The sequence below is a fragment of the Trichosurus vulpecula genome, chromosome 1, assembly GCF_011100635.1.
Source record: "Trichosurus vulpecula isolate mTriVul1 chromosome 1, mTriVul1.pri, whole genome shotgun sequence".
Classification (NCBI taxonomy): Eukaryota; Metazoa; Chordata; class Mammalia; order Diprotodontia; family Phalangeridae; genus Trichosurus; species Trichosurus vulpecula.
Genome location: NC_050573.1, coordinates 419703269 through 419725083, shown reverse-complemented (window position 1 = coordinate 419725083; position 21815 = coordinate 419703269). Strand labels below are relative to the sequence as shown.

Below are 21815 nucleotides of genomic sequence, written 5' to 3'. Positions count from 1 at the left end.
TTTCTCATTGAAAAAGGAGTGTTTTTTTAGCTCCATTATCTTTCTCTGAATATGAACCCAGCTCTTCTCTACCCCCATAGTAACTATCTATGGTTGGGTTCTTTCTCCTTTGCTTACTCATTTTTATTTATTATTTATTTTTATTTTGTTTCTAGTAGCTATTAGTATAATCAAGTTGTAGTCCTGAGGTATAGAGACCAATGCCCCAAGTGTCATGTCCTTCTTACTGTTATTTTCTGAGGTCTGTTTTGGGGCCCAACCTTGGGCTCTCCTCTCCACTTCTATGCAGAGGCCTGTCCTGCAAATGATCTTGCTCCCTGCAGTCCCTCTTGTGGCTGCAAACTACAGCTGTCCTCTCTGCCCCAGAACTGAAACCAGGGACTCTGCTCTCCTGCAAGTGCCCCCAGCCAAAAGGGTCCCTGCACTCACCAGGTGTGTGCTAGCTCCTTCCTCTCCCCTCCACCCTGAAGCCACAGTTCAGGATGCATCTGGTCAGCACAGCTGTGCTTGGTGTCCCTCAACAGTAGAAGGTCCTTCAATCTTCTCTTCTTCAGCCATCAGACCCCTACACTGTCTCCAAGATGAAAGTTTCTAAGGGTGAGGCTGCCTCCCAACCCAGATACCCCCAGGGCTTGTAGTCTGTTGATTTTGCAGAGTTGGTCTGGAGGGGTTTGCACTTTACTGGAAGTTTGGGTCACTCTTGGGGTCTTCCCAAATTGTCTTAGGAGGACAATTGCTTTACTCCATATTTATTTCTGCTGCTCTGAGATGATGTTCTGTCTTTTTTTTGGAGGAAATGTAGAGAGCTGAAAGTTTTCTGACTACTCTGCCATTTTCCCAGAATCCTCTCACTATTTTTTTTCCATTCTCACTTCATGACAGCCCAATCATCTTCCTTTCCAATCCCACATATCCTTTACATCGCTTATCTCAAGCAAGCATTTTATCGCTCCAAGTTGGTACCATGCACCATTTCTCACAGGGTATCTTGTCATTTAGCCATAGCACTCCTTGATTGACAACCATAATACAGTTTTGTGGTAAACTGCATTATCTTCCCTAACACAGAACCTCTTACTCTCCCCTCCTTACATGGATCTGATGGGTAATTTTTATCCCAATCAGACGTCTTGGTATTGAGGCTACTGAGGAATGTGGAAAGAAATCCAATAGAGCCCTTTCCGGCTTTTCAGCTATGATGATGGAAGTAAAATTTCAGCCCTTTTCTAAGCAGGATTTCTGTATTAGAGGCAAAGACTTGCTGTGGTAAAGTAATTGGATAATTTAAATAATACCATTACCCCACTGGCACAAACTTTGATAACCACTTTCTTTTGGATTTTCTCCACTCCTGCCTTGGTTTCAATAGATAATAATGGGGATGGGCTGGGTTACTGCTTGAATTCCTGGCAGTTGCTGCACTTTGCTTACATCAGCAACCCAGAACTGTTAGCCTTAATGACTACCGTTTAACTGTTACCCAGAACTGACAAAGTGGACTAGGGGCTGAGGAAGGGGGGAAGGGGGCCGGGGCACTTATCTTAATGAGTTGGAATATACAATCATATCAGCATAATTCCCTTTGACTGATGCTTTTAAAGAAGATGAATGAGAGAAACACGGCCTATTCTAATAGCCAGAAAATAGCCCCTTCTGTGGGCTCCAATACAAGAAAATGCTCACTTTATCTCTCCCCAAAATAGCCCCCACCCACCGACATGGTCAGAAAACTCTTGTGAAACTTCTTTCTAAAAAACTTTTCAACAGATCCTTCATCCACTCTAAGCACTTTCATCAAACTGTGAAAGACCTTTCTTTCTACTTTCTACACACTTGGATTTGTGATTTCATGTGGCAGTGTTCCAGGGACAAGTCTAGAACCTTCTTCCCTTTGTTGCCCATATTCTCCCCCTCCTGTCCTTTCCCCCTTTACATATCCTAAATATTCACATAAGCACCCAGCCAAGGTCTATTTCTTGTTAATCCTTGCTAAAAAAAATGTCACAAATAAAATGTTAGCTGATAAGGGCTATGACTTTCCCCAGAGGTCTTCATGTTTTATTTTGTATTGTTTTTCATTGAAGACCAAAACGGTTTAAGAATCAAAGAAAGTATTTAATAGTGTTTAAATGATACACAATGTGTTGGATACTTCCAGGATAAGGACCTTTACTCAGGCCCACTTTAAATCATATCACTTAGGAAGCCATACTGGCAGTCTATAGATAGACCCAGATAACCTGCCATGGCATTCTATTTTTTCCTTTTCTTTTTTTTTTTGGTCACATTTCAGTTCCAAGTTGTTTTCCTTTGTCATAGCATTCTGACACAGACCTGGCAATCCAATGCTTTGATCTGTAAGTCAGCTAGCCAGAGTGGAATGGGAAAGGCAATAGGGTATGATAGAAATAGCTTTGGATTTGCATTTTAGCCTGACTTTGCAACTATTTATATGTGTAACCTTGGTAAAGTCACTTCCCTCCCTGGGCTTCATTGTCCCCACCCTCAAAATGAGGTAGTTGGACCAGGCAGAAGCTCTCTAGAATCACTTCTAGCTCTTTTATTCTATGACTTTGCAGGTCTTCACCCAAAAGGAAACTAAAAGAGAAAATATGCTTTGTTTAGTCTTATGATTCCCTTGCAAATTCGTAATGGAAGACCCTGAAAATCCATCCAAGATGTAGTTGTGATTTGAGTTCCTCCTTAGCCACTAGACCACTAGCCAAAGGAATGTACCAAAATATGCTACCCCCCACCCTCTCTACCACCCCCCACCACCCTTGCCAAATCTCCAACTGTCTGAGAGATTGTAGTTAACAGTGTCAATGATGGCATCATAAGACTCAAGGATTTCTTTGGTTCACTTCAATTTTCAGATATTCAGAACTCAAATCTGTTGTACTAAGAATGAGTTCAGAGATCTCTTGAACAGTTTTGTTACTCCCCCTTGGAGCTTCTACACTAGGGGGCCATTCATTTACTTTTAAAAATCCATTGAGCACTTATTATATGACAAATTAGACCTTACTTTCCATGTCTGCCATTTTTCCTTCTTTCTTGTTTTAAAGGTGTGGTGGCAAGCCAAAGGAATATCCAAAAAGGAATCCAAAAAGAACTCGATGGGCCAGAAAGATGACTTATATCTAATAAGATGAAATTTAATGAGGATAAATGTAAAGTTCTGCACTTGGTTCAAAAAAGCAACTTTAGGAGTACAGGATGAGGAAGACATAAGTAGAGAGCAAGTTTCATGAAAAAGACCAGGGATTTTAGTGGATTGTTGGCTTAATATGAGTTAGCAGTGTGAAAGCACCCTCCCCGGCCCCACAAAAATAACAGCAATAAAGCTAAATCTTAGTTGGGCAGCTAGGTGGCACAGTGGGTAAAAACTGGGCTTGGAATCAGGAAGATTCATCTTTCTGAGCTCAAATTCAGCCTCAGACATTTACTAGCTGTGTGACCTGGGCAAGTCACTTAACCCTGTTTGTCTCAGTTTCCTCACCTGTAAAATGAACTGAAGAGGGAAACAGTAAACCATTCCAGTATCTTTGCCAAGAAAACCCCAAATGGGATCACAAAGAGTAGGACGTGATGGAACAATTCAACAACAAAAAACTCTAAATTAAATCTTAGACTTCATTAATAAAAGTACAATGTTCAGACAAGGAAAATTCTAGATGTAATCTCTTCAGACTACATGTGGATAATCGTGTTTACTTCCACATCATTCAGGGGAGGATGACCAAAATTTTCAAGTGAATACATATACACATATGCCCATGACCTTAGATGTCTATACACAAATATAAAAGGTAAAGGTAATAAACAAGGTGAACTAGAAATCTTATGATGAGGGGATAAATTTGATTTCTTAGATATCACTAAGTATCACTTAGTAGGATGGAATTCATGACTATAATATGTCTAAGGAAGGAGTTCCTTACATAAAAAGAACAAAATACAGCAATAGAGTGGCACTGAATATTTAAAATAAAAACTAATTTAAGGAAATTCATGACCCAAAAAAGAAGAAATTTAACAGAACATCTGAATAAGGAAGAATGGAGGAAGAAACAGAAGCAATATTGTAATAAGAGTCTACTATAAACCATTGGGCCAGAAGGAAGAAATAGATGAGTTCAGGAAATAGATCACAAACCTGGGACAAAAGCATGATGTATTGGAAATATGTGCTGAAACTATCAGAGATCTTCTGGAGTTGGATCTCTGCTAAAAGCAAAGCAACTAATAAATTCTTGACTTGTCTTAATGTTCATTTAAGTCTGTTATGGCCAAGCAATAGAGAAACCATTATTCTGGACCTGATTCAGAGCAATAAGGAGAAACTAGTTGCTAGAGTATAAATGATGCTAGGAACATTGGGAGGAAGTGATCGTTCCAATCTTAGAGTTCATGATAGAGAAGGAAAGGAAAGTTGGGCATTGCCTGATATTTCCCTGGATGTAAGATTTCAAAGAGTTCCAATAAAGGATTAATGGAGCAAAAACTCTATAGATGTTAGTCCAAGTGGGAAGGGAAGCTCTCAAGAAAGAAATTTTGGTGACACAAATACAAGCAATGCTGATGAAGAACACAAAGGGGAAACTATTCTAAAGAGACCAACATGGAAGCATAGAGAAGTTGTCGAACACCTTAGAGTTTTTAAAAAAGTCACATAGAGAAGATGTAAGCAAAGGCAGGTAACTAAGGATAAATTGGGACAGTGTCCTACAGGAAGAGTGTCCTGAAGCTCAAAATGAAATGCTATAGAGACAAAAGGAGTTTGTTAAGCTATGTTGGAGTCAAGAAGAAGATAAAAACAGAATAGAATCAGGGGTGTGCTGGCTCACAAAAGCCAATTGCTAAATTTTCAGTACGAGCATTTATGCCTCAGAAATCAGCAAACACCACAAATCAGTGCTTGGTTTGCTGTTTTGGTATTGTCTGGTCTTAAGAAAGTGATGGAGAAAATTTTAATAATATAAATTCAACTTGTGTGTACATTTCCTTGCCAGATGGTAGGTTGTTGAGCATTTCCCAGCAGATCTCTGGGTAAGAATGCTTAGCAGACAGGATGACAAGAGAGAGAGAAAAAGCAAAGCTAATGAATTTCTATTTTGCTTCTGTTTCACTGCCAAGGATATCGATTTGGGGATTTGGAAGGCTAGACAAAAAATAAAAACAAAAAAGGTTAGCAAAGACTGAAACCCACCCCTAAGTGAAGAGATGGTAAGAGTGGACCTAATTGGCCTCAATAGGTTCAAGCCTAGGGTACTGAAAAAATCATGGAGGACAGGATAAGTGCCAAATAGATAGAAACAGGAAAATGGCATCCTAATTTTTTTAAAAGAGAAAGAGTAAGATTCTAAACAAATAGATGCCTTTTTTCCTTTTTTGAAAGAGTTACTAGACTGATAGGTATATCCAAATATCAGAGACCTAGTAAAGCATCTTTAAAGTGAATAGATTGGACTAGAGAGTCTCTACGATTCCTTCAAACCCTGAATCTATTATCCATCCAACCTGGATTTCATCAAAGCTTTTAAAAAGCTCCTTCATGCTATCCTCCTGGATAAGATGGAGCATATATGCTAAGTAGTAGTAACAAAGTGGATTCTGGTTATGACTCAAAGAATGTACCCAAAGAATAATGATTAACAGGTCCATGTCAACTTGGAAGGAAGTCTTTAGTATTGTAGCTGACAGATCTGTCTTTGGTCCTGAGCTGTTTGGATGAAGGTATAGTTTACATGCTACTCAAATGCTCATAGGACACAAAATTGAAAGATACAGCTAATGTATTACATGACAGGCTTAGTATCTGAAAAGTCCTCAACAGGCTAGAAACGTAACCCAGATCTGTTCAGATGAAATTGAATGGGTATGAATGTAGCCTAATACTTGAATTTTAAAAAAAAAACCATATGAAAAATAGGGGAAAAATAACTAAGAAAGCAGCTCATGTAAGAAGGATCCTGGGGTTTTTGTGGGCTGCAAGCTCAATGTAACTCAATAGTACTTGTGACATGGCAAAAGTGACCTTAGCTTGAAGTAATAGAGGACTGAATTAATAGCGTCCAAAATAAAAGAGGGGAGATAACCCTTCTGAGGGTTATCTGAACTCTACCCGGGTCAGGCCACATTTGAAATACTTGTTTGGTTCTATGTCTCTTTTAGGAAGAATGTTCAGGAGCAATCAGAATGTTGAGGTGACTAGAGAACATGCAGGACATGCCATGTCAAGATAAGTTGAAGAAACTGGGAATGTTTCACCTGGAAAAGAGAAAACTCAGGGGCTGGGGACATGAAAAATAGCTTCAGATATCTGAAGAGATGACATGCAGAAGTGGGATTAGATACATTTTCAGATCCAGAGGGCAATGCTAGGAATGGGTAGAAACTTGCTAATAATCATAAGGAATAGGAATTAATCATATCATGTCATAATCAAATCATAAGGAATCCAACCTATGGTTTATTGGTACAGGGAATTCTCAGGTAAGGAAATTCCCTCTATTAATATAGGTTAGGACCTCTTTAGCAACTAATAGTCTTAGAGAATTACTTAGAGCACTGAGAGATTAAGGGACTTGCCAAGGAACCCACAGCCAATATGTGTCAGAGACAGGACTTGAACTCAGGTCTTCCTGGTTTTAAGGCTGGCTTTCTCTCCATTATGCAACTGACTCACCCAAAAGTGGGATGGACTTCCTTGGAAGAGTTGGGAGGGAAAGTAGTGGGTTCCTCTCTCCACTGGAAGTTTTCAACCATGTGCAAGATGACCTCTTGCCAGGGATGTTGCAAGGGGCATTCCTGTTCTGGCATGGGTTGGACTAGATGACTTTGTATGTGCCTTCTGACCTAGTCAATAAATCTTTAGTCAGCACCTACTATATGCCAGGTACCATGTTAAGTGTTAGACCCTGGAATTATATAGTAATAAAAGCATGTCATGTGAAGCTCAATTGAAAGAATTTGGGAGCTTTTAGCCTGGAGGGTAGAAGACTTGAGGGAAAGGGGCATGGCCACTGACCTCAAATATTATAAGGATTGTCACGTGAAAGAAAGACTAGTCCTATTTTTCTTGGACCCTCAAAACAGATCTATGACTTGTGGGCAGATGTTACCAGCAAAGCAGATGTTAACTCAGTATGAGGAAGAACTTCCTAACAATTAGACCTACCTATGTCAAAATGGCTTATTTGGAAATAAATTCTCTATCACTAGAGATGTTCAAGTAGAGGCTGGATGACATCTGTCAGTGACCTTCTGAAGGGCTTCCACTCATGTATGGGTTAGGACAATTCCAACTCAAAGTTTCTATGATTTTAATATACTTTTAAGTAAATTTTCATGTAGATACAATTCATTCAAGAAATCATTCCAAGTAATCTTTCTTCTTTTTTTGGGAGGGTCTCTCCAAAGTTCCTAATCCTTAACAACCTTTCTGATTTCACTCCCCACTCGAAATGATCATTAGCATTTTCTTCTCCACTGAATTATGTGATTATATTTGTCCACAGGGCAAAGTTTTCAGCACTTACCCCTAGACAGAACCAAAGTAAGGGATACTCCTTTCGTGCGCAACAGTCTAGCTCCAATACCATCTCACTGTGTTCGGAAATGTAAGTATCATTATCCTCATTGACTTCTTTTGCTAGCCTGTTAGAAACCTGTTCTTCCTGTTTAATTTCATTTTTAAAGGGAATGTTGGATGTCAGATTTCTAATGTAAAGGAAAAACAAAAAAAAAGTCCTTCTATTTCCCATCCTCCCCTCCTCTGCCCCCAACCTGCTAGTCAACCAACAAGGCCCTGGTTCTCTGGCTTTTTCTTGAGCCATCGAGTTGATTGTCTTCATCCAATTGGGAGAAAAATTGCAAAACAGGGGTTCTTAACCCAGGATCCATGAATAGACTTCACAGGGTCCAGGAATTTGGATGGGGAAAAATTACATCTTTATTTTCACTGGCCTCTAAATAAAATTTAACATTTCCTTCAATGATGATCTTTTTTAAAATTCTTCTGAGAAGGAGCCACAGGCTTCACTATACTGACAAAGGGGTCCATTACACAAAAGACGTTAAGAACTCCTGGTCCAAAGGAATTCTTTCTCATGGGAAACTACTGAGATCTCACCACAATAATATATGAAATTAATCTTTAGGGATAGCACTCATTTGTTTAATGGCTCTTCCTTAGAAGTTTTGTTTTGGCTGGGACTTTTTAAAGCATGAGTTCTAAGAAATAACCTCCATATGCTAGTCTTTTCTCTTTTGATAAAGATATTTATCTTCCATACTTGAAGGGTACTCAATCCCCTACAAAAAAGGAGAAAATTAGTCTTGTCTATGATCAGAAAATTTCAGATTAGCCTGATTGGTGAGGTGTGTGAGGATGAGAATTAGCAAATACCTGAAGAGCAGAAAAATATTATTAATGTATGCAAACTGGCCAGCTGGTGAGCATATGTCATGAGTATGAATGTCAAGGCTTTGACACTCTACATCCAGAGAGTATTCTTAGAACTATTCAAAACCCTGAAAGCTTCAAGGCATTCTCTGAAATTTTTCTTTGAACTGAGCAGGAGAATACAAACTCCCATTCTTCCTGGTGGTGCTGGGACATCAGGGAGCCTCCTTTTCCTATCTGACAAAATAGTGGTCTTCTCCTTCCCATCAGAATTTAAGTAGGTAACTGAAAGTAGGAGGAGCTTCCTGCTGTTGCTAGGTCCATTCAATTCCATAAGTGCTTTTTTTTTAATACAAAAAGCACCTGGGTAAGCTCTATGGAAAATCCAAAACTAAACTAAACTAACTAGAACTATGAGATCTTTTTTTTTTCCAAAGGACTTGTATTCAGATAACTAATACAAAGTAGAAAGTTAGAAGTGACATTGCAGTTTTGCTTTTTTGGTGAATGTATTTTTTTAACTGTCAGTAGCTGCTATTTACTTTTTAAAAGTTTTTATTAAGGTCTTCTGTTTTTCACATAATCATAGTTTTCACCAGTATCCTTCTTCTCCCCCTCCTAGCAAGTCATACCATATAAAAAGAATATTCTTAAACAGAAAAAAGAAAAATCAGGGAAAATCAGCACAATTGATCAATATATCAAAAAAGCCTGAAATTATGTCTAATATATAAAACATATGGGGACCTTCCACCTCTACAAAAGGTTGGGTTAGGAGTGTCCTCTCAGAGCTTTTCATTTGAGTCATGCTTGATCCTTCTAATTTCATTACATTCACTTCTTGTGCGTATGTGTGTGGCTGTTACATTGTTGTGGTTATTGTGAATATTATTTTCTTGGCTCTTGGTTTGCTTCACTCTGCATCAGTTCATATACATTTTTCCATACTTCTCTGTATTCCTCACATACTTCATTTCATTCAAAACAGTAATATTCCATCACATTTGAGTACCACAATTGGTTGAGCCATTCCCCAGTCAATAGGCATCTACTTTTTGGTTTCCAACTCTTTGCTATCACAAAATGTGCTACTATAAATATTTTGGTGTATATGGGGACTTTCTTCTTATCTATGATTTGTTGGCATATAAACCCAGTAATGAAGTCTCTTGTTCAAAGAGGGTGAATGTATTTTTTTAAAGATTCATCATATCTTCTTTTTACATCCCAAACCTATGATTTCCCCCAGAACAATATCAACAACAATCATTTATTAGGCATCTGTGTTCCAGCCACAGTGCTAAGTGCAGGGAATACAAATATAAGCAAAAAGCAAACAAATGAACAAAAAACCAGACCCTGTCCTCAAAGAAGTTTCATTCTAATAGGGGAAGATAACACATAAAAAGGAGCCGAAAAGATAGGGGTGTGGGTGAAGATACTAGTGCTGGGACATGGTTGTGAACTCCTATATTAGCAAGGCAATAAAAACCACATCAACAATAATTGTGAACATGCCTATGTATTTCTGTATTGCAAAATATAAGAGACTCTCCATGTAGAAGGTAGAAGTAAAACATTTATTCAGACACCAGAGGACCAGATTCCATAACCAAGAAGTCCAATCCTTCCAAGCAGCAACCAACTCCCAAAACCAGTAAGCCCACTTTATCATGACAGCAAGGAACTTAAAACACAATATCACAGCATGGAACCTCACCATCTCCAAACCTTCCTATCCCCTGCTGGGGCCTTCCCACAAACACACTCACAGCCCAGCTAGCACACCTTCATCTGCTCTTTTCCCTCAGCTCTAAATGATCTCTCTGCATTTCCTGTGACACACTTTCCTTTTCCTCTCAGCAAGCTCCTCCTACCACATGTGACTTAGGCTTCCTGTGACATAAGCAGGTCACATGGCCTATTAATGGGTGGGAAAGATCTTCAAATTCGAATTGTCATTACAACTCCCAGTAAGAAAACTCTCTCCAACAACACAGATCAGCCAATATTCTACAACTTATAGTCTTAGAGAATTCTCCAAGTACGGAGAGGTTAAATGACTTGTCCAAGATCATAATCAGTTTATGACAAGGAAAGGGCTTGAACCCAGCTTCCTGACTCCTGGGCTGGATCTCTATCTACCATATCACACTTCATCTTATGAAGTCTTTAGGGCGGGTTAATTAGAACTCAATACAGCATAAAAGCATTATAGAATAATAATAATATTAGCTGACACTTATACATTTTAATTTTCCTTCATCCTACCCTAAGGGTGTTAGCCCTATGATTGGAGGGATGGGGAGAAAAGTAAGGGAGAAGGTAAAGGGGACTAAGTAAGAATCACAGTTTTTAAGCCATCTATAAATAATATTTTAGTTGTTGGTTCTCTAAGTGTGAGAGCCTTGTCCAGTGACCAATGAGCAGAGGATGTGAATCATCAATCTTGACCTTTCTGCAAGCTATAAATGAAACCTACTATAAATAAAAACAGAAAATAAAAGGAAGTTACATTCAATGAAAGGATGGCTCACAGGTTCCACTTGGAATAGTAAATAACAGAGTTTGCTTCATCCAGAATCCAAAGGCAACAAGAAACATCATAGGGCACTTGGTCATTTCATACTATAGTGTTCATGCTGAATCATTTGCCAAAAGCACCAAGAAAATAATTAAATTGATTAACAAATGCTTATTTATTGTTATTGTTGCTGATTGCCAATATCTATGAGGAAGGAGAGAAATTCTATAAAGAATTCTGTGGGGGAGAAAGAGAGGGAGAAGAAGAAGAAGAAGAAGAAGAAGAAGAAGAACAAGAACAAGAACAAGAACAAGAAGAACAAGAACAAGAACAACAACAACAACAACAACAACAACAACAACAAGAAAACTAACATTTATGTGGTGCCTTAAGGTTTACAAAGTGCATTACTTATATTTTTATATTGTATGCTCACAACAACCCTGTTATTATCTCCATTTTACAGGCAGGCAGCAAGTAAGAGACTTGCCATGGGCAACATAGCTATTGCATCAAAATATTCCTTACTACTTGGTGACTTAAATGTAAGGGTGACTGAAATGCAAATGCAAAGTTTGATGATGGGAAATATGTTAGAAAACCTGGCTCAGGAATAAGGGAAGTCAAAGACTTATAGACTAAACAAAAGGTCCATGCCTGTGTATCATGGATATTTCAAGAAAAGACTTGGGTGGCTTGATATATGGCAAGCACCAAATAATGCCAAAAAGGGAATTTGTTGTAATTTAACAGATAGTAAATGACCAATTACTGATATGGGAGTCGTTTCCAAAGCAGTTTTCTGACATTTAAATAAGCTATTGATGCCTAAATATAAGAGTAGATAAAAGAACATAGATCAATGCAGACTAGCACCATTTTTTAAGAATGCTTAATATGTGTAAATTAGTTGCCACAATGGGAAGACCAAAGGAGCCTAGAAACTCCCTTAAGAATCTTATCTCCTTGCCAAGCAGAGAGATATGACAGCTATGAGTAACATCAGTTCATATTGTAAATGCATTTGTAAAATCTTATGGAGAAGTATGGTGGAAGATTATGAGTAATATCACCTCATAAAACAGGAAATGGAAGTAAAGAAAATAAGTTTAAATATAGCTTGATGAGAACAAACTAAGAAACATTATCCTAAGAGTATTCAAGAATGAAATTCACATGACATATGAAAAAATAGATAAACTCTGTCAGGATATATATAAGAAACTATTTTCTTCTTCAATGAAGATGAATCCATGGATTAGGTGTCGCAATTCTTCATCAGGAAGTTAAAAATGGCACTAAAGAAAATAAAAGATCAGAAGACCAAAAAGGGAAGGAGGACAAAGGAAGTCCACATTGGATAATGTGGAAAGCATTGCTTAATTACTTTTCAAAACACCTAGAAGAGAGGAGGAAAAAAATCACTGACTTTAATATTAACCTAAGGGCTTTAATGATCTCAGAGATCATTGGGATGTGGCTTTCATGGAGGGGAGGGAATATGTATAGGTACATAGCATCAAGAGGTTTGCATTTTATTGGGTTTTTTCTTTTAAGAAAACGGAGATAGAAAAGAAGTTAGAATGGAGAGAGGACCGCTGTCAGTCATAGCCATGCAAAACCATATGCTATGCAACATCCTTCCAGGAGTATGATTGTTATCCATACTCTTCACTTCTTTTTTTTTGAGGGGGGAAGGCAGGACAATTGGGGTTAAGTGACTTGCCCAAGGTCACACAGCTAGTGTGTCAAGTGTCTGAGGCCAGATTTGAACTCAGGGCCTCCTGACTCCAGGGCCAGTGCTCTACTCACTGCACACTTGCTGCCCTGATACTCTTCACTTCTTACCATGACAGATGCCACCCTGCCCTTGTATCCTTTCCTAGGACACTCATCTCTCTACCAGGAACATTTCATTTGGAAGCTGGCAGAAAGTAACAGAGACCACTTCTCAGATCAGAAAATGTAAGGAAGATTACCTTCGAAGGAAAGAGAGTCAGAGCCTTATCTGTCCATCAATTAGGGGAGTCCACCTTTCCTCTGGAAAGCATATGTTGAGGTTATATTTGGCCACAATTTTGGACCACAGGTTGGACTAAGGGCTCAATGTCATTCATACTTTGATAGACCCTGGACAGATCACACCTCCCCCCAGAAGCCACATTTCTGAGTTGAGCCAAGTTTGTGGTCAGGCAACCATGGCTTCCTAATCTTGAAGAGTCGATGGTCTTGTGGTGATTGGGTTATGATCTCAACATTTTCATTTTCTGTGTCTCATGGGCTTGGAGAAAGATTGGCTTCACAATCCTCTATCCCAAAGGATTAGAAATTAAGGTGAACTAGCTAGCTTGACCTATGGATCATGGGAGTAGAGTCCTTACTACTAATGTATTTCCTTGATCTCATGGTTTTGTTTTATTAAGCAAATGGCCTTTGTTCTTTACTACTGTAAAGGAGTCTATGATTTGCTAACAACAGCTGATTTCTAAAAATACTAAGTGGCTGGTGGGAGAGGTCCATAATGAGCCAAAGAACCTGGAAATAAAAGAGGTTCAATCCCTGTCCCCCTCATTCGATTTGTGGTGGAGGAAATTGGTTACATTACAAAAAAAAAGATAGTTGAGGAACTATCGATAACTGCTGTCCACATGCTTACTTTCTCATCTCTATAAAATATTTATGAGGGTAATTTACATGCACATTGAGGAAAATAATTGATGAAGATATGAGATAGGAGTAGGCAGGTTTTCCTAAGTAATATTTTACAAAATATCACACTTTTATAGGATTTGAAAGGTGCAGATAATATACATTTATTTATTATAGATAGGTTGGTTGTTTTTTAAAAGCATGTATTTGATTCTGTAGAGCCAAATGTCACCTTGAAGCCTCTCCTCCAACGAGTTAACCTCCATGAATATATCAAAATCATACAAGATTCCTTAAAAGATATAAGAACAAGAAAAAACTTTGTTTTACAATCCTCTGTGTATTGATAACAAGTGAGGCATAAAGCAGAGAAACATATGTTCACTAAAGGTCTCTGCCATTTTTATAGAGGATGCACAACAGAAAGTCAAATGGAAAAGGATTCTCCATAAATGCTGAGGTGTTCCATGTAGATACAGAGGCCCTGGGTCATCAGGAAGCATCATTTAGTAGCTTCCTATTGCAATTACTATTCTTGCTAACTAGGTGCTAAACTCACTTGTTTCTACCTGCTGAAAGGGTATGTGTTGCCAACCAACCCACTAACACTTTGGTTTAGGTAGACAATTACAGAAACATAGAATAAATAAGGCTCATCCCCAGTCTAGACAAATCCAACCTCTCCTTATACCAAGTCCCCTTGAAACATGGTCAAGCTATCCATATTCACTTTCTAGTTCTAATCTTTTCTCTATGCATACTCATTTCTCTTCCCTCTATGATAATCCTAGAAGTCTGTTTCAACCTACTTCTGCAGTGAATAGATTAGTATAAGTAAGTTAAAAGGGGGCCAGGGGCACAGTACTATACATATTGAAGTTATACTTATGTGAGGAAATAGAGAACCCAAAAATGAAAAGGATGATGGGGAGTATTTAGGTTGAATGAAAATGGAGGAAGACATAGAAGTGATGCTATCTTTAGAGTATTACTACAGACCTCCTGAACAGAAAGAGAAAACAGATGAGGAGTTTGGGAAACTGATTACAAATTTGACACCCAGTCATGATATAGTAGTCATGGGGAATTTAAATTACGCTGACCACTGCTCACTCTCTCTCTCCCTCTCTCTCTCTTTCTCTCTCTCTCTCTCTCTCTCTCTCTCTCTCTCTCTCTCTCTCTCTCTCCCCTCCCCTCCCCTCCCCTTACCACCCAAGCCCCTAAAAAGCAGAACAACTAACATCTTGTTTTGCTTTTGTGATCATTTCATTCTTCAAAAAGCAGAGGAACCAACAAGGGGAAATTTTATTCTGGATCTAATTCTCACTAACAAGAAAGAACTGGTTGTTGGGATGAAAATAATGGAAACCTTGGGAGAAACCCCTTTCTCCTAGAGTCTGTGATACAGGAGAAGGGGAAATTGTACAAAGTTTGGCATGCACCCTGGATTCTGGAAAAGTAGATTTATTTCAAAGAGTTCAAAGGAAAAAGCTAAGTAACATTCTGAGGATAAAAATGCTACAGGGCAAGTTAACCGAGGTGGAAAAGGAAATACCCAAGAACAAAACTCTAGTGACAAAAAGGAAAACAATTCAAGGAACACAATGAGGAAGAAAAAATAGGGATTTTTCTAAAGAAATCCATATGGATGTACAGGGAGCACACCAACCAACTTAGATTTTAAAAATAAAAGTACAAAAGATGGAAGCAAAGACAGATAACAGCAGATAACTATAAATGTCAAGAATCCTTGAAAGAATAGTTGAAGGTGTCAAGGAAATTTAAGATCAACAAAACTTGTTTATTTAGTTATATTGAGAGAAAAGGGAAAATCAAAGAAGGGATAGGATCTTTTCAGGGGATAGACAGGATGATAACTGACAATAGAGAGAACCTGCTTAATTTTTGTTTTGCTTTTGCTTTCTTTACCAAGAGAAGATTCAAGGGTGTAGAGAGGTGGGGAAGGCAATTGAGGGTGCAATCTGTTAGAGAAGATGTGAGGAGAAGGGATCAAATGCACATGTATAGGACTTGGGCTTGTCAAGGGGAAGGGCTTTCCCTCTGCCAGGGACTGGGGGAAAAGAAAAGAGAGAAGGAGGAGCTGTCAAGGAGTATTGAGATGAAGAGAGAAGGAAAACAGTTTGAACGGCCTCAGTTTTTTCAGTAGAGCAAAATGCTCAGAGAGGGATGAGAGAAGAAAAGTATGAGAGGCTTGAGGAGGGAAGATACGTGGAATAACTTTGGACAGAGATTAAATAAGGAATCAATTAGGGAAATATGAAAGGACTGCTCCCAGGGCTTAGTTCAGTGCCCAGCACATGGTAGATGTTGGATAAATGCCTGTTGATTCCGTGAGTGCCTAAATGAGGTGGGATAACATGAATTTGAAGTGTACCCTGTCAACATAATTGTGAGATTTCCTCCAGCTGTATTTAGCAGCTCATGTGTAGGAGTGGTGCGAACAGATGGTGAAAATAGTCCAGAGCTGAGGTTTGGCAAGAGATAAGTGGTAAAAGGACAAGGGGCTAAGGTTTCAAGAGCAGAGGACAGGGTAGAATTGAAATGAAGTGAAAGTAGAGAGGAAGAAAAGTGAAGTTAGAGAGGTATAACATAAAAGTCAAGAAAAGTCTTCAAGGAAACAAGGCATTGGAGGCAACTCTAACGCTTTCTCTTTGTTTGAATTCAATGTTGGGACAAAATGCACTCACATGTCATTGAACATTTAACACAAGTAGGTATACTGTGTCCTAACACATTTAGGAAGGATCCAGTGGCTTTTCTGGATGTGGCTTCTCATCTCCATATGGAAATGCATTTGGTCCTCAGAGCAGAATGTGGTGAAGGACATGGTGACTCACGTGGCATTCAGAAATCCATCAAGTCTGAGAGGCCCTAGGTGCTCATGTCTAAGTCTTCTTATGCCTTTAAGTCAGGATCAGAGAGGTACCTGGGACAGCACCATCTCCTTTTAAGGGAAGCTAGTCCCTAAGGATTAGGGAAGGAGCACCCCCCTGGGCCTCCTGTTATTGTGAGTTAGGGGAAAGATGCTGCATCAGGGAAATTCTGGTAAATATTAGTCCTATCACACAAGAGATAACAAAAGACCAGATAGATGCAGGGAAAGAGCCTTAATAAATCTCTGGGAAAACATCCTAGGACATTTCATCTTTCCCTTTTGAGGAAAATACCTCATTCATTTGTGTTATAGCCCCTCCTAATTCCCTAGGATATTTTCCAGGTCATTGGGAAATTCCATTTTGTCTCTTAAAAAAGCGAAATCTCATTGTCCTCCCTGAAATGTGGCTACCATAGAATTTCTGATCCACCACAGTGCTAAACCCCTATAGCCTTGGGCCACCCCAACATCTGACTGTATTTGTGCAAATATTTCTCCCTTTTGTAGCACCCTCTCTTGCATATCCCGCCCCAAATCACACACACACAGGTTGGGTCACCAGGGAGAACATTTCTACAAGTTCAAGGTACTCTGTGGGTCTGCACTCTTAAAATGATATAGCTCATGAGTCCCCCCTGGTGCATTCTCCTTTAATAATTAGCAAAGGTCACAATTAGCTCAAAGCAGAGGCCACAAAACATTTCCCTACAAATCTTCGACACACTCTTACACAATGCACACAGCAGCAAGAGGAAGAGTGAGTATACGCATTTAGGGAATACATAGGCCAAAGCAATTCACACCCCTGGCACAGCAGGACCCTAATGTCTTTTCTCTTCTCGTGGTATCTTCATGCTGCTTCACCCACCACCCTCTACACACACACACACACACACACACACACACACACACACACACACACAGAAGCATTTCTCTCTGCAACTCAACTGGTATCTGCAGCTGGACCCTCTGGTCCTCCTCTGTGATGGGCACAAATTCTATTGGGTGATTTGCCCACTGTAACACACCATTGCAAATGGGGTGAGAAAGGAGAAAGAAATCCTTTCCCCTTCTACCCTCTGGAAGAGGCATCAAAGAAAAGGTAAAGAGTGATTCCTTCTCAAGGGTTGAGTTCCTCCTCTGCAGCTGGCTCTCTTCTCAACTGCCAGGGACAGCCCTCTTTTCAGAGATTTCTCTTACTTTTTAGAAGTCAGCAGGGAGAGTGATTCTTCAGATAACCAATAGCTAGTTGCCCTGAAATTTCATACAGTTGGGTGAGGAATTCTTCAAATCTTCTAAAGGAGGAGGGAAGTAGAAAAAATTCTTTGTACTTATTTCACCTTGACCGAAGTCTGAAAGGGAAAACCATTTTTTATGGGGAGCAAATGGCCCCCATTAAAGTCCGAAAGGTGTAAACCATTATATTATAATATCATAGGTTTAAAGTTGGAAGGAACCTGAAAGGCCAAGTCCAACCCCTTCATTTTAGAGATGAGGAAACTTGAGAACTTTAAGTGACTTGCTCACACAGCTAATATGTGCATCCAAGGAAGCTCTGCCTGACACCAAGGAGCACTTTATGCACTATGCCACATTGCCTTCCAGATATCTCAGAGACTCTATAACCTTCCCCTTACATCCTGTAATTTCATCAAGTGGACTTTGTTGTTGTTGTTCAGTCATTTCAGTCATACCCAATTCTTTGTGACTCCATTCGGGGATTTTTGGCAGAGATACTGGAGTAGTTTGCCATTTCCTTCTCTGGCTCATTTTTACAGATGAGGAAACTGAAGCAAACAGGGTTAAGTGACTTGTCCAAGGGTCACACAGCTGGTAGGTCTTCCTAACTCCAGGCTCAGGTGCTCCATCCAAATTGCCACCTAACTTCCTATCAAGTGGGTTGGAGGGATTCATTTGACCAGGGGTTCCCAATCAGTTCCTTGCTACACTATGCATTCTGTAAAAGCAGTGCAGGCTGGTCAACAGAATGCAAAGCGAGCAGTCCCATCCTGTGGCTCTCAGTGACTGGTAGACTTCTCCCCTTCTCAGCTACCCCATCAATTTAAATGAAAAAGACAATAAGAGCTTCTTAATAATAACTCCTCACATTTATATGATGCTTTAAGATTTGTAAAGTGCTTTCTTCACAACAAACCCACAGAATTTCTAGAGTGAGTACTGCGATCCACATTTTACAGATGGAGAAACTGAGGTCAGAGATATTAAGTGACTTACCCGAGGTCACATGACTGTGGTCTCTCCTGGAACTCTGTCCAGCCCTATTTCCACTACACCATGCTGCCTGTCAGTAGCTACAGCTTGAAGAAAACAAGAGGATGAACTTGATAATTCCATAAATGACTGCAAGCTCCTAGCACAGTATATGCACATAGGGAAGCTTATGTGATTATGTGGACTAACTCTAAATACAATGGCACTGTGGGTTTTTTTTTCTTTTCATAATAAGCATTTTGAATTGAGACATTCTCCAACAAGTATTTAATTCTATCAGATTGCCGTATAATAAATATGACCCATGGCCCTGAGAACTATAAGGCGTTCTCCCTCCAGGCTTCTGTTGACTCAGATTCATGGGGAGGGTGGGAGTACTAACCCCAAAGAGAAAGGTCAGGCTTTTTTCTCTCTGGCTCTAGCCCTACTGCCATATGAATTCTGGGAATATTTCTAGAACAAAGTTTAGTGTGACTTATGTTTAATATCTCTTCAAAATGTGGGTGGCAGGGCCCCTTCTAGAAAGAGATTCAATGTACAAATGTACTATTGTACATTGGTAGCAAGTTCATCTGCAATCTTAAAGGGTCTGGAGCAGGAGATGCTAATTTGTGCCCATAGTGACACAGCCAAAGTGTCAGAGGTAGGATATGAATCCCAAGGCCCCCCTCTATCCACTGAGTCATGGTGTCATTCAGTGAAAGCTTACGTATGAAGGAGGACGAGGCAGTTGTTCAAAGGGAAGGGATGGGGACTGGACTTGTGGATTCTTTGGTACAGGAAAGCCCTGGATGAAGAAACTTTCCCTTCCAATGCAGGTCAGCACCTTTTTCCAAGACAGTTGTTGGGAGCACTGAGAGCTTAAGTGACTTGTCCCACTGACCATATGTGTCAGAGACTCTTTTGAACTCAGCTCATTCTGGCTTCAAAACTAACCACCGTGCAATGATGCCTTTCCTGATCAAATGAATTGGAGCTGGATTCAGGGGCATTTCTCAAGGCCATGCACTTTATTGAGATGACATAACAACTCCTGATTTTTCCCGGTGACTTGGTATTATGTGGAAGATGTTTGGCCACTGAGAATCAAAAGGGTGGACTCTTCTGAGTCAGAAGAGTGGACTCTAGTTTGTCTATAAATCTCTGGAAGTGGAACCACTTGCTCTTTTACAAGGGAGGGAGGGAAGGAACAAAAGAGAGACAGAGGGAGGGAGGGAGAGAGAGAGAGAGAGGCAGAGAGAGAGAGGGAGAGAGAGAGAAAGAGAGAGAGAGGATTATACAGACTTAAATCCTAGTTGGGACTGGCAAAAGGCCTATAGAATTTAAGCAGAACTTAAAAGCCTCATCAATCTTAAAATCATTTTAAAAATCGAACTATCTGAGGCTCATTCAGAGAAAAAAAAAGTGGAGCTCTTGTGTCAGATTTAGAACTAGGTAAATATAGCCAAGAGGAGAGTTATGGGGTTTGTTTTCTTGTTTCATATTGTTTTCAGAGGCAGCGTGGACAAGTGGATAGAGTGCTAGAATTGAAATTATGTAGAATTGGGTTCAAATCTCGCCTCAGATAGGAGTTATGTAATGATGGGCAAGTCATTTAATCTCTCTGAACCTCGATTTCCCCATCTGTAAAATGGAAATCATAAAACCTGTAGTACTTACCTCACAGAGTTGTTTGGGGGTATTGTTGTATGGTTTTTTTTTAACTTAAGGGTCAAAGGAAATGATGTATGTAAAAAATACTATATAAATGACTATTATTTTGTTTTTTGTTGTTTCTTTCCAACCCACCTATCCCCCCAAAATGGGTAAAATGAAATTAGAATGCTTTCAGGGTTTGCATCATGCTTTAAACCATAAGGCAAATTGGTTTCTGGAGTCTGCATTTACTTGGTCAGCACTCGTGCAATTCTTGCCACACCCAAAAGAGAATACTGCTGGGAATCTGCAATCAGCCTAATCATGTTTTAGTAATCCTTGGCTGGGTCATGTAGTTGTTTTTGACATTTATAATTTTTATGAACTAAACTCTGAAAACTTATTTTCCAGCTTCAAAAAATGTGCTTTTCTCCCTTTTTTCTTCTACAATCCAGATACTAACTAGCCACATTCTAGAAGGTACAAAAACATCTCTAAGCCTCTGTATTGTACTCCAAAGGAATAGAATGTAAGCTTTTTAAGATGTTCTAGAGGACAAGAACAATTTCTGGTTTGTCCTTGCATCCCTAGCTGCCTTACACAACACCTTACATGTAGAAGACCCTTGATAAATGCTTGAGTTAAATTGAATTCTCTCTTTGTTAGTTCTCACCACGTCCCCGAGTCAAGAGATTTTTAAAAATCATCTATTTTGTTTTCTTGCTAGTTCTGTCTGGAGAACCTTTAAGGACAAGCCGGGTGCTTCCTGCCATCCCAAGCCAGAAAGGACCCACCATCCCAAGAGGAGAAAGTGAAAAACCTTCCAGAATAGAATCTGATGAGAAATAGCCATGGGCCATTGGTTGCAGGAATGTGTGTTGAAGGGTGAGCCAGAATGGATACAGAATAAATATTTTAATTATGACTGTCATAGTTTATAAGAAAGATGTATTTATAAATTGTATACTAATGAGCCATTACTTTTTTTGTAACTTCACATTCTCAACTCTAAACATAATACATTTTAGCAAAGAAGTATTCAGAATTTCATAGCATATAAACATATTTTTTACATTGTAAGTTTGTGAGTTCCTGTGACCTCCATACAAAAGAAATAGTATAAATATATATATTCTCAATTGCTTGTGTGATTGTGTTTGCTTTGTGGAAAGCTTCTTGATTTTGTTAAATAATTTCTCTCTAGTAATATAAAAGGTCAATATGCTTTGCTGGCTTTCATATCATAAACATATTCCAGGCTTGATTGGAAAAATTCCATCTTGAAGAGTTTTGCCTTAATTAAAATTAATAGCTACTCACAGTTATTTCATGCTTTTTGATTACAGTATATTTTGCATACATAATCATCTGATTTACAACTCTATAAGGTATAGCCTACAAACACAGTTATCCCCATTTTTCAAATGAGAAAACTGAGGTTTAAAAAAGTAAAATGACTTTCCCAAGGT

The 21815-nt window shown here is 39.2% G+C and overlaps 1 protein-coding gene across 1 annotated transcript in view; it reads left to right on the top strand.

Annotated features, from left to right (window-relative positions):
* The window catches only part of ANKRD55 (ankyrin repeat domain 55), a 90062-nt gene extending 68867 nt beyond the window's left edge, over positions 1-21195 (top strand). Inside the window, exons 10-11 of the mRNA XM_036746784.1 lie at positions 7524-7625; positions 21074-21195. Coding sequence (XP_036602679.1) covers positions 7524-7625; positions 21074-21195 — 224 coding nt within the window. The remainder of the gene's footprint in view (positions 1-7523; positions 7626-21073) is intronic.
* Positions 21196-21815: the final 620 nt, after the last annotated feature.